This window comes from Plectropomus leopardus, chromosome 4 (assembly GCF_026936395.1).
Source record: "Plectropomus leopardus strain MGB_pleo_1.0 chromosome 4, ASM2693639v1, whole genome shotgun sequence".
In the NCBI taxonomy this organism is placed as follows: domain Eukaryota; kingdom Metazoa; phylum Chordata; class Actinopteri; order Perciformes; family Serranidae; genus Plectropomus; species Plectropomus leopardus.
This window is the reverse complement of record NC_142179.1, coordinates 35421362-35438371: the sequence shown is the minus strand read 5'-3', so window position 1 is coordinate 35438371 and position 17010 is coordinate 35421362. Positions and strand designations below refer to the sequence as shown.

At 40.0% G+C, this 17010-nt stretch overlaps 1 protein-coding gene across 2 annotated transcripts in view; it reads left to right on the top strand.

Annotated features, from left to right (window-relative positions):
* The window catches only part of whrnb (whirlin b), a 121277-nt gene that overhangs the window by 69877 nt on the left and 34390 nt on the right, over nt 1-17010 (top strand). For both annotated transcript variants that reach the window (XM_042487529.2, XM_088077188.1), the window contains exons 4-5: nt 11922-12196; nt 14009-14045. In XM_042487529.2, the coding sequence (XP_042343463.1) occupies nt 11922-12196; nt 14009-14045 (312 nt within the window). The remainder of the gene's footprint in view (nt 1-11921; nt 12197-14008; nt 14046-17010) is intronic.

The window sequence follows — 17010 nt, the reverse complement described above, 5'->3', positions numbered from 1 at the left end:
TACAATGCAAATTCATTTATATAATCTTGTACAAAGCAGCTGGTTTCCAGTGAAAATTATTTAAATAGTCTTATACTGATTCATACTTCACTTTATCAGACAAAACTCCAAGAATACCACTATTTCTGAATATTAATGTCATCTACTTTTCAAACGAAATAAAAATAACAAAATAAAAACATAGTTGTTTACACCTTGATGCAGTTTCACTTCTCTCTTAGCTGCCATTTGTTCTCTATTTATTTTGGTATTGTATGTAAATCAACTAGCTTAAGATGTGGTAATTCATCATAATAAACATCATGTCTGCTTTCTTTGCTGTCAAAGCTACATAATTGCACTTGTAAATGTAGACTAATTTGCAGTGCATCACTACAACTACACAAAGTTTGAAAATACCAGACTTGATGGTAAGTGTGATAGATGACCTACTCAAAGCAACTTTTGAATGATTTTCATACCAAGAGGATATAAAATGAAGAAGAAAAACCCATCCATCCATTTTCATCCACGTATCCGGGGGTGGGTTGCCAAGGCAGCAGCCAGTGCAAGGTACTCCAGATGTCCCTCTACCAAGCAACGCTTTCCAGCTCCTCCTGGGGGATCCTGAGCCATTCCCAGGCTAGATGAGATGTATAATCTGTCCAGTGTATTCTGGGTCTGCCTGGGGACTCCTACCAATTGTATCTTCCTGGAAAACCTCTGGTAGGAGGTGCCCAGGAGGTGTGCTGATCAGATGCCCAAACCACTTCAATTGGCCACTTTCAATGCAAAGGAGTAGTGGCTCCACACCGAGCTCCTTTCAAATTACTGCTCCTTATCCTATCTCTAAGTAAGACCCCAGCCAACAACACATTCTCATCCTAACTTATCACATGTCATGTCATATGTAAAGAATAGTATCACGTCCCTGCTGAGGTGTTTTGTTAACTGCTAATAGCAACATTAGCTGCTCTGTTTCAACAATGTTGGGCTGGAGAAAGGTGCACTCAGGCTGAAACTCATCCATGCTGTTCTCTTGGAAGGTGCAGTGACTTAAACCAGCGGTGAGTACAGGAAAGCATAAATAATACATGTAAACTGGTTAAGTTATGAGTACAGGAAAAGTCCGCTAGCCGCTAATCACATTTATGCAATGTAAAATACCATAGGCTTATGCTAATAATGTTAGCATGTTGTATATTTGGGTGAAATGTGATTTATAAAAGAGTTGTTTTAGAGCTGAGTTTTATTCTTTGTTAAGTGGTGTTGTTGTTAATCGTGTTTGATGGCTGCTGGGAGAAGTTTGCTTTTTTTTGATTATTTTAAATCATTTAGATGTTTAAAAAAAATCTCTTTTGGCCAAAAACAAAAGAAAGGGGTAGTAGCTTCTTCTGTAACCGACTGAGTTAAATAAGCATATAATAACGTCTCATAATCGATCGCAGAGCCCTAAAAGGAATCAAATCAAAATCATACCCTGGCTGACTTTGTGATATCAGCAAATATTGTGTTTTTGTCCAAAGTACTGATATAATATTGTACGTGATGAAACTAGTGATTTACATCCCCCGACCAGTAAATCGGAAATCTTCCCAGGTAGGCAATTTTTGGTTTGAAAAACTGTTTTGAGAATGGCACAATGCAATGTTTTAATAACGTTTTCAGCGACAATTTTTCTTTTAGCTCCTAGAACATTCTCATAAAGTTAGGGTAACATTCTCCATAAACACCAAAAATGTTAACTTAAAAAAAACAAGAAAATCACATTATATTACATTTTGGTTTAAAAAAAGTGATCTGTAATCTCAAGCCTCATGTTCTGAATGTTGCTTTTAAAATGTTCTTTTTTTTTCATGTAACATTGTGGGAACATTTTAGGAAAAGGACATTCTATGATCTGTCACCCTTCAGCATCACCAAACATCCTCAGAATGTGCATTTAACCTGATGATAAGTATCCTTCAAACATTCTTTGACCATAAGATTAAAAGGTTTTCTTTAAAACATTATTGCAGCTGGTAGGTAACATTAGCCAATGCTGTGAAAGGGACCCCTGCTGGCTGGGTTCCCCCCTGCTGGTTGTAACAGTCAGTTACATCAGCTAAACTGCCTGTCCATCTCACGCTGTATTTTACTCTCACTCATGAATAAGATCCCAAGACTGACACTCCTTTGCTTGGGGCAGAAATTTTTTCCCAACCCAAAGGGGGCAATCCACTGTTTAACAGTCATAATAATGTTACACGCTATCTAAATGTCAGCAGCAATGTTAAGTACATTTGAATTTTGGTAGAACACCCTGAAACCTTAGCACACTGTGGGTTTGGTCCTTCAAGTCTTAGTCATGGATTAAATGAGTTCTTGATGTGAGATTTGCAGCACTGTGCCAGCTGTCATCGCTAACATCTGCTACCTGATACTGATGAACCTGTTAGCATTCCTGCCACCTGCCGCCTATTAGACTGCTAAACCTGTTAGCGTGGCTAACATCTGCTACCTGCCTCCCAGCCTCAGTCAGGCAGCTGAATTCACTGCCCTGACAGGTCTACAAAAATGCTTTATTAGCCATGCTAAATCTCTGCTGTGTGCTTTCAGGTCAGCTTTCTGCCTCAACAAGCAGGCCACTCTAACTGTGTGCTATTTTTCAAGCAGCCTGAGGCAAGAAGAACAGAAGCCAGTGTCTCCTACCTGTAAACAATATGGCCGAAACCTCAATATGGCTTTCATGATATCACACTGTGTCCTACTTGAGGATAAAAATAAGACATCAAATTTATACTTTGTACTTTTTGCAAACCAACTGGGAATCCTTGAAAAAAAAAAGCCTAACAGAAAGAGAAAGAAGATTAAAAAAAAAACAAAGCTTGAAAGACATTTAACAAATTCAAATGTCCCTTGAAAGCTGTAGTGTGACATTTCACAGTTTCTCTGACAGAGAGTTATGAAGAGGCACCTTTTTATCACAGGGGATTGGCTGGTCATGTTGCTGAACTGGCTTTGATGTGCTCTGAAAGAAAATGTGATGGCAGGAAAGAGGGAGAGAACAGAGACAAAGTGAAAGACAGGAAGCACATATAAAAAACAAATACAGTGGATGATTTCTCTTCCCCTCTCCAGGTCTCATAGATGTGTCTCCATTCACTAATAGTCTGCAGCCATTCATTATTTGTGGAAGGGAACTGCTACCCATCTTTATAATGTGCATGTGTGTGGGGTGTGGGTGAATCAGATTGAGTGATCCCGCCATTACACTGGGAGCAGCGGGCGGACAAAGAGGCTGTATATCTTTTCCTGGAAAACCATCCCTCTTTCTCTGTCTGCCAGTGTGGCAGCAGCAAGATGGAGGGTTGGCATTAAAAGACACTGCAGCAGGTGATCACCACATGGCAAATGTAAGTCAATTTTTTCTTCAGATACATCAGTTTGATACTACTCACAGTACTACTGGGAGTAATATTAAGTCATGCCATAAGCATTTTCTATGATGTAAGTGTAGGACCAACATTTTTTTGAGATAGATTATATTTTTAGAACTACAGATCTGATACTGCTCTTACCCAGTTCATTGACTGTAAAGTATAGATTTTCAGCAGTAGGCAGGTTTCCATTAACCCTCAAATTGCTATTGCCAATGTAAAATCTGCGTAGCGGACACATTTCGAAAAAACTCCCATTTATCGCAAAAAATGTTTTACACTCGCATAAGGCAGTATTTCAGGCGATTCGAAATGCAAATGCAAAACTGCATTGGAAACACTTTTTTTTCTTTTATATGACAATGTTATTGGATGGCATAACTTTTGAAAAGTTGAGACAATCATCTGGAAGTTTTGTATCCACAAGTCCGGTGGACTATCACCTCCCAGAAATCTCTCATACATGGCCACGTTTAAGGGGCTTTTCTTTCCATTATCGCTCTCATAACATGCCTATGTCGCCCTCGATTGTAAAATAATGATGGCTAGTGTAGTGGCTGCAATAGAAATAAGGCTGCTAATGTTTTGAACATCTATCACCATGCTTCTTGGAATGTTACCATGAAAGGAGGAAAAGTTCAAACTGTGCTCACATCAACACATCCAATCAAGCTACAGCTCAAGTGAATTTCCAAACAGCTCTGTATAAATCCAGGAAATACATAAGTGAAACTTTCTCAGATCAAAAACGGGCCAGGGCATTTTGATAGATACAAGTGACCAGTGGGGCAGGGCAGATGCGAACTGAGGCAAACTGGTCGTGTTAAGTGGGCATGCACCGTTAAAATGTAAAATAGTCATTAGCCTTTCCAACAAAATGTAAACAAACCTGTAGTCTATCATAGTTGTTGTATCTGATGCATATTCTTACATAAAGGAACGATGGGCATGCCTGAATTGAGGGCATTATGTCATCATTTGCACTTTAGAGGTCATTTTCAAACATTTCCATTTCAGTGCATGTGGAAGAAAGGCCAAAATGTAAAGAAAAATATCTGCTTTCAGAGATGACTGTGTGAGTGTAGACAGGTCTGGGATGTTTTTGGGGCCCTATTTTTTGTGGAATGCCACTGTCGGGCTACAATTCCTGTTTCTACACAAGAAATGCTTTTACAAAACCTAATGACCAGATTACTATGGAATTTACTGAGCAAAATCATTTTCCTAGAGGATGAACCCTTTAAATGCTGGGCACTCCTGGTCACCTATAGTAAGTATAATGTCTTGATACAGATGAATCAGCATTGTAAAGACCATATAACATAACATATAACTTCACCATACTGTCTTTAATGGGTCCTTTTTAGAATAGATGAAATGACTCGTTAATATTCATAGTTTTGCTGTTATAAAGCTGAAAGCAGCACTATACTCCTGTACACAGTTTAGAAATTGTGATATTAAATATTCCTGAACTCAGCATTGCTGGGAAACTCACATCCATCAACGCAGCTCTTAATGAATAGGCCCAGCCAAAAGTCATATTACTCATTTCTATTTGTGCAACACAGTGACACTTGGTGTTGCCCGTTCATTACTTAAAAAGAGTGAAACTCCCAGCCGTATCCATCAGAAAGTGATACAAGTCAGCTGTATCAATTTAATTACAGGCTTTTGTCTGACCTGATGAGGTTGCTTTGACACTAGGGTAGAAAAATGAAGACAGACACAATTAATTCAGTGTTTGTATTATTAAATACCATTTCTCTAGCTGGTTTGAATGGGAAATCTTTTGAATATTATATTTCAGTATTGGTTGAATTGATGTCCTTTGGTGATAACCTAACCTTTTTTAAGTCTGTGTGTACTACCTACCCATATTTCATGCTATTACCTTAACTGATGTAAGGGTAGTGTATTAACAGAAACATAATTATGAAAACATAGCTTTAGACATAATTGTGCAAACACAGTTTTTGTATATAATTTAATTGCTAGTTATGATCTTACCTGGTACATAGTGTTTACACTCACGGTAAGTTGAGGTTCTGGTATATATTTCAACTAGTCTGCGCTGTTCGGGAGTTCATAGGGTATGCAGCTAGTAGACTAATGATCAGGCTTGCAAGGAACGTTCCTACAACATTGGCTAACGTTACCAAAAGTTGCAATAATGTTTTAAAGACAACATTTTAACCTAATATTCAAAGAATGTTTTAACAATGTTTATTATTTCAAATAATGTTCCCATGAGTTTAAATGCTGACTAAGACATAACACTTTAACAGCAACATTCTGAGGTTGTTTTGGTGATGCTGAGAGGTGACAGATCATAGACTGTTCTTCTATGAAATATTCCCACAATGTTACATTAGAACAAGGGAAGAACAGTTTCAAAGCAACATTCAGAACATGTTTTTGAGGCCTGAGATTATGGACCATGTATGATTTATGGAAACATTTATCCTTCTTACTTGTAGTAACTGCAAACAATACAATATATTTTCCATATTCATGTCTTTAACAATCTTTTAATACAATTTCAGACACCCCTTAAATGAACTGTACTATTTCTTAACCTTACGTAAGGTGTATATCTTATCTGTCTGCATCACCGTTCATGATGGACAGCCAGTAGAATCCTGTCATGTCCACATGAAACTTGGTAGGACGGCGTCAGTTTGAAATGCTGCTGATAACAACATAATATAAGGACGGAAAAATATCTGTAAACTGAGGTGGAGGTGAAGGTGAAGGTGAAGCTTTCCCAGATTATGAGCATAAGGACCATTTTACTAGCATCTGATGGACCAAGTAGGCTTCTATTTAAATCAATCTAGCTGTCTACATAGGGTGCATATTTTTATAGGCTATGTTCACTGCCTTAAAACATTCTGTGTAGACATAGGCAGAGGATTAATGCTGCCACTGCTCCTCTGCAAACAAGCTGAACACGCCTTTCCTCCTGTATAGATGATGTTGGAGAGGACAGTCATGTTTGCTTAATCCAGGGGCTGCTTGTCAGATTGTATTGAACAAACAACATGTTCTTTAAATGCTACGAAAAAATCACTAATGAAAATCAGGGAGGAAGTGTTTTGCTACAATAGATAGATATTTAACAGATTAATTATTTTTTTTGTGCAGTGCAGACTGCATCTGCAACCCTATGATTGGTTACAGTGATGGAGGTTTCTGAGGGCATGCAAAAAGTGCCCCGGAAATGATCCTGAAACATTTTCGTCTGACTGTGGTGTGTCCCTTTAACACCTCATGTTGGATTGCCCCTGTGTCATTAACAGCCACTCTCTGGATGCCACAGCAGGCCAGCAAACTGCTCCTGCTGCTCAAAATAGCAGCTTGCCCTCTCTCTGTGAAAAGGACAAATACATTGCACCTCCAGCACCATACACACACACACACACACACACACACACACACACACACACACACAAACACACACACACACACGTTTTTTTCATCACAAATGATCAATGAAACTCAACTTGTAAATCATTACAGCATGGAGAAGGTGAGAGAGGAAGCCTTGCAGCTAGAGAGGATAATGCAATATATTTCCCTGGTCGAAAGAGATCAGTTGAGAGTGGCAAGGTGTGACACTTAATATTTCTTAGCATATCTGTTCAATATAACTTTGATTGCAACAATTGTTGTCTGTGCAGAAGCTGATTTAAGTCAAAGTGGGTAAAGGGACACTGTCTTCTTGAGCTCTTAGTATTTTATATGCACATCTGCGTTATGAATAATCACGAACAAAAAATGTAAATGCAAAGGTTTCTCTTATCCTCAGAGGACTCTGTTATGGAATTTCATTGTAGCTGCATCTGCTTCAAATAATCGTAGTGTTGCAAGGAGGAGAGAGAGAAAGAAGGCAAGAAATAATTTCTGTCTCTACTTGTCCTGCTGTAGTACAGTGAAAGCTGTTTTCCAGCCTGAAAACAACATTTAGTATATCTAACATAAATTCGGCTTAATTGAAACAAAAGATACTATTGCTTAATCAGGTTGATACTAATTTGGCTAAAAAAAACTTGTGTCAGTTAAACAAAGAGATAACCAATGGTAATGCAGGCATAAACACAAATGAGGTCAGCTACAACTTTAAGTATGAGCTATAGATATAACTTACCACCATTACAAACAAAAATGTGTTACTGTAGGAAATGTAGTATCCATCAAGTTTGGAGCTTACAGGATATCTCAGCCTCTGTTGTGTTGATGAATTACCTTGTGCATCAAGAGCAGGTACAGGGAGGCTAAGTCTGATTTAAAATGGACTGTACTTGTATGGCACTTTTCTAGTCTTATGACCACTCAAAGCGCTTTCACTGTACATTGTCAAATTTACTCATTCACACACACATTCACGCACTGGTGGCCAAGGCTACCATACAAGGTGCCAACTGCGACTCAGTAATCATTCACAGGCACTCACACTCTGATGACGTGGCATCGGAAGCAATTCGGGGTTCAGTATCTTGCTCAAGGATACTTTGACATGTTGCCCGGAGGAGCCAGAGATTGAACCGCTGACCTTCGAGTAGATGACCTGCTTTACCTCTGAGCCACAGCCGCCACGGCATACCACCGACCATCTTGCTGAAAGGTTAAAGGAGGCTGTGGAGGAGTGGGGCTTAGGGGCAAGGTTTTGGCATGTGCGCACAACAATGCAAGGAACATCACCGCAGCAAACGACTCCATAAGAGTAACCAGCTAGTCTGTGGCTTGCTTCGCGCACATACTTCAGCTCGGCATTAATGATGGATTAATGATGTTTAATATCTGGCTTATAAATAAATTACTTCCCCTACAAATGTGCCACCCTGATCCCACAGGCTGAAGGTGATGCGACCAACAGAGGTCATGCGACAGCAACAGGAGCTGCAGCTGTACGCCAGGCCTCCACAATGGCTCTATTTTTGGGGGAGCAGTATGTCACAAGTCCCACCACTGGCAGCATGGACACAAAGGTTGAGACCTTTTTACGGGACATTACCCCATCCTTGGATACTAAACCGACAGACTGGTGGAAAGTGAATGTATGGAAATTCCCCAGACTGGCAAATCTGGCACGTCAGTATCTCTGCATACATGAGATTTCGGTACCATCTGAGCAGGTGTTTGCAGCCAGTGGACTGATTGTGACCTGGCTGCGCTCCCCTCTCACACCCAGCCATGTGGACATCCTAATTTTCCTCAATGAGAACAAGTAGGCAGAAATCGGGACACTGTGAGTCTGAGATATATATTTTTAAGTTCTTTTCTCATGCTGCAGCATTCCATTTAGTTGTTTTCAAGCGTCTTTCTTATAAGACCATATGTTAGCTGGGATAATTTTTATGAGCATGCTCCGTATGTAAGCTGTTATTCAGTGTGTTTCAAGTCTAGGCCTCTACATCTTTATGTTTTATGGGCTATGCAATACTGTCAGCACAAATGCATCATGTTGCTGTGAAAATAAAGCTTTGAGTAAGGGAAAAAAACACATTTGGTATTTTTTAAGCAACGCTTTATATTGTTTTTTTTAAGTACGATTAACCGATGAATTGATCGTTAATATTAACGATGCTTGGTTAATGAGAATGTTTACAATTTGCGACCCTACATTCTATGCTAACCATGTATATTCACAACAAACTGACTTGAAGTCCAGCTGCAGTCCTGCTGTGACTCAAGTGATGCAAACATTGGTTGAACTCTTCAGTTCAGAGTACAACCATAACTATTTGATGGATTGCCATGACATTTGGTACAGAAATTCAAGGTCCTCAGAAATGTAATTTGTGATAACTTTGGCAATGCACTGACTTTTCGTTTAGCATCGTCATGTCACATTTTACGTGTGTCTAATTCACTGGTTGAGGAGCAAATACCTCCAAAACTAATGCTCCAACTCCTGCTCATTCTCAGGTCGTCAAATGCTTTTTGTACCCTTTTTGCATTACACTCCTTTGTGTGTAATATTGACGCCAAAAGCATCCTTTAGTGTTTTATACTGTGTGTTGTATACTGAAACACAGCAGGCTTTCTGCTAAATCCAATGTAAATCAATGCTGCGAGCAACTGATGCAGTTTAAAGAGCACCCATGTGGGAGGGAGGGGAAGTAAAGGAATAACTCCTGTCCCTTGTGAAACCAAAAGTCACTGTTGTTTTAATGTAACATTATGTGATTTACATAGAGATGCTGGACACTGAGGTCAATCGTGATGTATTTACGTCATGTTAACTTGAGTAAAAAATGTAGTTATTTTAACCCAAAACATGATCTTTTTCTAAACATAACCAAGTAGTTTCTTTTCACTAAGCAAACTATGACCATTTCACGACATTATTTAGGTGTTGCAGTGTTTTAGCAGTGTGTTACATACGCTACAGCTTGTCCTCACTTGCATCACAGACAATGAGCGGAGTGACAAAAGTGTCACTATTTGACGACCTGTGAACAGGTTGAATAATTCTATCAGCCTTAGGTGTACTATGTGTGTAATGCTAAATATCAAATGTTGCTAACATGCTAAATTAAGAGACTGAACATGTAAACCTACTAAACCTATATATCTATATAACCAGTATGCCATGATAACAGCCCATGACCAAGGTGAATGACAGGGACTGACTGATACTGCCAGTAGTTTTTGTGTGTTTTAGCCTCCATACATTTAAAAAGAAAAATCTTTTGGTAGTGAACTATCCTCTACTTAAACGTACTTAATTAAAAAAGTGTCATATAAGCAGCACTGTTACACAGTCTTTCCCAGCGAGACCCAATACTATAGATAATGATATGGAAGAGGGACCCTGATTATAAAAGAGACACGAGTGCTTTATCAGAGGCCACAGAGCAATAACCACTGTTTGGCTTCCTTCTCTTGTGGTCTGATGAATTATGTCCACGGCATTGTCTTATCTGGTTTGTTTCCCCTCTGACACATTGTCGAGACGGGCCAGGCCCTCACCTATTGTCTGGCTGTCTAAAGGAAAATAATTAGCTCCAGTGCAGCATTCGTGTGTTTGTGTGTGTGTGGCACCCTACAGAGAACTAAGGGAGTTGGGAAAGTTGGGACAACCTTGGGTATCACACTCAGCAGGTATTAAATCTGTGGCCTGAGGTTGTGACAATGAGGAAAATATTGTGTGAATCAGGGTTTGGGATGCATGACACGCATAGCGGTGCATACATAACCTCAGAGAGAAGATATTCTGCACAGTATGTGAGAAGTCTCTGTGTTGTGTTGCTGTGACAGTGGTGGACCTAGATATACTTTTGCCCTGGGGTTTTCCATGATGTTGGTCACAACATCCTCAACAGGTTCCTGGAAATGGAAACCTGTCTTTCTAAGTTAACAAGTATTTTTTTCCTGGGGCTCATAAAAATAGCAAGTATATTTTGTTTTAACCCTTTGAAACCTAAACAATTTGGGCGGTTTCTTTCAAAAACATGCAAAAAAGGCAATGAACTACGAAGGAAGAAATGACCCAAAAATCAGTGCAAAATTAGTAAAAGTAGTAAAAAAAACAAAACAAAACAAGACAAAGACAAAGAAAGTAGAAACAAACAAACAAACAACAAACACAAAACAAAATCGGACATAACTCCTATAACACCTATGTTTCCATGACCGGTCGATATGTCAACCTAAGCAAGTGCTGCGTTATAACAAGACACATAGTTTCAGCCTGTTCTCATTCTGAAGTCTTTAAATACCGCCGCTTTCGCCTTGCTTTCGCCATGCTTTCGCCATGCTTTCGCTGTAAGATCCCGATGCTGATAACACCGGGAGGGTAATATATAGATGCAGAAGTTCACTACAAAGCAGCAATATGTGATAAGTTGGGATGAAAATGTGTTGGTGTTCCCAGGACTGGGCAATATGTCAACTTAAGCAAGAGCTGCTTCACAACTAGACTCATGTGGTTTTCCCTAAATTCCCAAACAATGACATCTCATTAACATCAGGTGGATACTGGGCATGTTTTATCTTTTCCTTTCAGCCTAACAGTTCACAGGCATGCTGATTGCTGCCTCAGCAGTAGCGCCACAGGGCCCCTTCAAATGTGAACAAACAGTTTAAGACTCAAGATGAGCAATATCCGACAAGGTCAGTGCCTGATATTAATGGCAATGCAAAGTCCATCTGCAAATTGGCAGACCATCTTTTGGATTCGATTTTGTTGTGAAGAAATGTCTTCTTGTTTACTGAAGCAAGGTACAGTGTGTCCTCCTATAGTCAAAGAGGATATGTGATGTCTTTCTATAAGAAGTAAACCAGCAGGGGAGCATGGTTTACAGGTTTAAGAGCCCATCCAAGAGCCAGCAGGAGGGCCTCCTACATCACACTCAGCAAAGAGTCAGGGCCATTTACACTGATGTGCTGGTAACAGCATACATCACATTAACTCTTTTTATGATCTCTGGGTATAGAAAATGAGGTTACATGCAGGTCTTTGATGCTCTGCCCTGATGACTGACCTGAGACTTTAATTAACCTGGTCTGTTGCAGGTGGGTGACCAGATCCTGGAAGTGAACGGTCAGAGCTTTGTCACCATCTCCCACGACGAGGCCGTTCACATCCTAAAAACAGGACACCATTTGCTTATGAAGGTGAGGGATGTGGGTCGTCTGCCTCATGCACGCACAGTGGTGGATGAGACCAAATGGATCTGCAGTCAGGCCATTGCTGAGACCAATGCTACAGCGAATCCAAATTCTGTTACCAACCCCACTGTCAATGCTGGCGTCCACGTTAGTGTCAGTGCTACTACCTGCAGTACAAGGTGAGTGCATCATACTGAGGTACGGCGACTGTTCTCTGTATGAAATGAGTACTACAATTGTCAGTGGCATTGGAGCAAAGACATCATTGTGAACCAATAAGTGAGTTGCGCTTCTCTGTTGTGCCAGGTGGTTTACAGATCGAGATCAAATACTTTTTATATGCTTATGAAAAAGGATACTTCAAGATTGCTTTAAGGAAATTTTTTCAACTCCGGCACAAATGTCCAATTTATTTTAATTTTTTTTTAAATTATTTTTGGAGGATTTTTCCCTTTAATGATACAACAGTCGTATAATGACAGGAAATGTGGGAGAGAGAGGGGGTATGACACGCAGCAAAGGGCCACAGCTGGAATTGAACCCGGGCAAGGCCTCAGCATATGGGGCGCACACTCTAGCAGGTAAGTTAGAGGCCGCCCCACGAATGTCCAATTTGACTCAATGATGCAGGCCATCAAGAGGTTTTGGCGGTCGTAGGTCAAAGGTCATTGTCACTGTGACCTCTTCTGTCTCATTTTTGTTAACACAGTATCTCAAGAACAGCATGAGGGATTTTTTTTTTAAATTGTCTCAAACGTCCTCTTGTATTTAGTGATGAACTAATTTGAATTATGTGTTCAAAGGTCAAGGTCACCTTGAGCTTGTGTCTGTCTGTCTCATTCTCATGAATGCAATATTTCAAGAATGCCTTAAGGAAATTTCTTTAACTTTTAAACAAATTTCCAATTGGACTCAATGATGCAGGTCATCAAGAGATTTTGGTGGTCACAGGTCAAAGGTCAAGGTCACTGTGACCTCTTCCATCTCATTTTTGTGAACACAGTATCTCAAGAATAGCACGAGGGAATTTGTCTCAAATGTCCACTTGTACTTAATGATTAATTAATTAGAACTGTGTGTTCAAAGGCCAAGATCACCTTGACCTTGTGTCTGTCCGTCTCATTCTCATGAATGCAATATTTCAAGGAGGCCTTGAGGGTTTTTTTCCTCAAATTTGGCACAAATGTCCACTTGGACGTAGGAATGAACTGATTAGAATTTGGTGGTCAAGGGTCAAGTCATTATAACTTAACAAAACACATTTTTGGCCATGATTTAAGAATTTATATGCTGATTATGACAAACTTTTATTTAAATGTCTAATAGGATATATAATAATGAAGTGCTGACATTTTATATCCAAAAGGACAAAGGGCAGCTCCACCCTGACATCATAATGTTCTGCAAAAAAACTTCTCTGGCCATTACTCAATGTCATATCTCAGGAACAGAAGGGGAGACAGTTGGACAGATACTGAAATGGTGACACTAATCTTGTGTGTCCACCTTGAAACAAAATATCAGTGTTTCCCCCAGCAGCACTGATCCCCATTGACGTGTGCTGACACCATAACTAACAACAATCGCCATTTTCTTTTGAAATAGTCAAAAGACCAAGGCAAACAGTTGAATGTCCATTCTACTCTCATTCTATTTCTACGCTCTGCTCTCTCCCTCATCCATCTGTCTCCTAGCCCTAATGGAGCTGGCTCTGATTGAGAATTTAGGGAGGGATACATTTCTCTGCCTGCTGCTGCCTTGGAAGTCATACAAGATGGCTCTCCACTCCACACATCATTAAACTCACGCTGCCTCCACGCTGCCTCGGGCTGGTCTAGACTGTGATGTTGTTGTGTTATAATGTTCTACATGCATAAGAATTGTCGAGGCATGCAGGCGTTTATGTGAATGCTTTTAATTTTATGTGCTGCTCTCAGTTTATCTCGTTTGCAGGATGAAAGAAATTTGTTGTGTTATTTTCTTTGTTGCAGACCGTCCTCAGGCAGAGCTACTCCTGTATTAGGAAAGGTAAGAATGGCAGCCATGTATTACTGCCCTCTGTGTACATGTTAACACTGTTAACAATATGTGTGGTCCTGACATGACTTACAGATTTGACACACCAACACGCTGTAACTCCATCTGAGCATGAACCCAAAACAGGTGGGACTGGAATCAGACTCAAGTCATTAATCTAACGACTTTGGATTCGACTTGAAGAAAATCAAAACACACCCGCAACTTGACTTTGACTTAATAACTTGTGACTTAATTACTTTGAATCCATCCTACTGCTGCCAGATGATACCCCAGAGATTCACTTTTGTACATTAAACATTCAGGGAGCTGGCTTCTTACCAATACAGCAGATTCTTTCAGGTGTAATTAAGGTTAATTCCATAAGTTTTTTGCCAAAATGCCAAAATGAGGCTGTTTAAAGTATTTAAAGTGAAGTGTTTTAAGTATATTTAAAGTACTGTGTTGAAAAAAAAAGCACCCACTTATTAACATCATATTAACATCACAAATTTCCAGTACCCTTTCTCTGCCTTCCTTGAAAAGTGTTCTTTGGTGATATGATCTAGCTGCATTATATTATTTTCACTTGCTATAATATCCCAGCCTGACTTTTATTACACAGTACAAAGATTACCTTTTTGGCTTTTCTTGCCAGTCAGAGAGTGACAGGACAGGGATGACACACAGCAAAGGGCTGCAAAACGGAATTGAACCCGGGCCGCTGCTGAGGACTACATGGGGCGGCCGCTGGCCTCACTGAGCTAGAGGCCGCCCCACAATATAAATAATTTAATACTAGAAGGTAGAAGAAGGTAAAAGGTAGATTCTCAGCAGAAGTGGCCATTGTGTTGAAAAACCGTTGCTGAATGAGCCTTAATTGCGTCTCACCCACTTTTTTTTCCCGCGAGCAGACATTAGACAGAAGAAGGCTTGGAAGAGGAACAGCTCTCAGTCCAAGTTGAGTCAGCCTCGCCCTGATACTGGCTCTCCTCTCTTTCTTCGTCTGGTGCCTTTGGTTTTGTTTCTCCCCTCTGGTCTGAGTCGCCGTTCGGCACAGGCCACCGTGGAGATGCTCTCGTGGTCTGCTGCATTCAGCCCAAACCCCACAAGTACACATAAGTGCCACTCTATTTTAGAAAGAGGGGGGCATGGTTTTGAAAAAAAAAGTATCATCTTAAGCTCAAGTTATTAGTTATTAGTTAGTGTGAAAGTATACTAGGTGGTTTAAATACCTTTCGGTGGCTTTTTCTGTCATATGTGCACTTGTATGACATTTATTGTTTTTTTTCATCTCTGTGTTTGAACCTGCCCCCCGAGAGTAGTTCAGGACCACATAACCTTTAAAAATTTTGGAGATGCGACTGTTGGCCCCTCTGTGAGCTGCAGTAACACTTTCGGTGATAAGAGTTTCAGATGTGTTCTTCTGAAGGGCTGATGTTCTATCCAGAACAATTTGCTTCTGGAGAACCCTTTTATTTTGACTAACCGTGGATTTCCATAGCTTGCATGTGCGTTGCAGAATGGCTCAGCTGCAGTTTTGCTCTGTGCTTCCTCATCCGTCAACTCCCACCGGTTGCAGTTTGAGTGTGGCAGGGCGCAGCACTGCTGGATCAGCTGGAGTGGCAAGACTCCAATCACGCGTATTATGTCAGTACAGAGGCTAATTTGTAATAGCTCACCATCCACTCCCTTAGCTCCCGATATGGTGTTCTACACCATTTCCTTTCTAAGGTTGTCCCTATAACAAGGATGGGTGGTGTCATCAGTAATTTTTTTGTGGATTTCCACCTCTATAATTAGCTTTTCCTCATCCATGGTGTCAGTAGTGACCTCTGAAAACCCCTGACCTGTTGAATCCAGGCCTGGATCTGCCCATTGTGACTTTTTTTATGATGTAGTTACATGAAACAGGATCAGAGGTAAACACAATGTTTTATTCTGAAAATTAACCAGATGTTTAAATGTTGTTTCGCTGTCTTACTTCCTGTCAACTATTTGCTCCGTCTGCCATGGTGGATCAGAGCCAGAACATGGATCTGGTGGAAATTAGCTGTAAGGGTCCCATTAAGAACCATTTTCATCACAAAAAATAAACTTTTTTGAATAAATGGGTCACAACATTTTACACTGAACCCTTTACATTGAAAGAACCCTTTTTAGAGAAGTTCTTTAAGGATTGTTGAAAGCATGGGTGTTAAAATGTCAACATACACAAATGTTTACCCATGTTTTTTTTTTAAATGGTATTTGTAAATCTGTGTTCTGACACTGTTTGTATCTTTGTTATCATCTCATGCCATACAATAGTTACCTGTGAATCTGTATTAAATAGACACTACGTGAAGTAGTTAATGACTGAGATACTGTCCACTCTGCTAATCTGCATCCTGGTAGAGTGTAGATGCACTGCACAATTAAAATAGTATAGGCTGTTGTTGTAATGATTTCACAAAATCTCTGCCCTCTAAAAACATGAACCATGATTGTTGTGGGTGATACTGGGCCACAAGAGCACAGGCCTTTTAGGGGCCTCATGAAGCCCAAGGCAACTGGAAGCTATTCCCTTGGCCCTAGGTCAACCAGTTCAACTAAAACCATGATTGATGTAGGATTAAAGGGCTATTGGTAGAACCCCTTATAGGTGGATTCTAGGTGAAACCCTTGGAATATAAAACTATCCATGACAGAATCTTTTGAGTCGGTACTAGACAAAACTCTTGGAATATAAAATGGTACTAGGTAAAACCCTTTGAGTGCGCTCTTATTCGCACCATAGGAGGTGAAAATGTTCTGGATAGAAACCTAAAGGAGGGTTCTGTTTTTTGAATAATCAACATACCTCCCATAACAAAATGTTGAGAAAAAAAGAGAAAGTGTTGAAACAAAGGCTGAATGTCACATAAAAATTGAACAGGAGTAGCTCTACAATTTTGACATGAATTTTTATTGGAAAACAAGTGAATTCAGTCAGTAA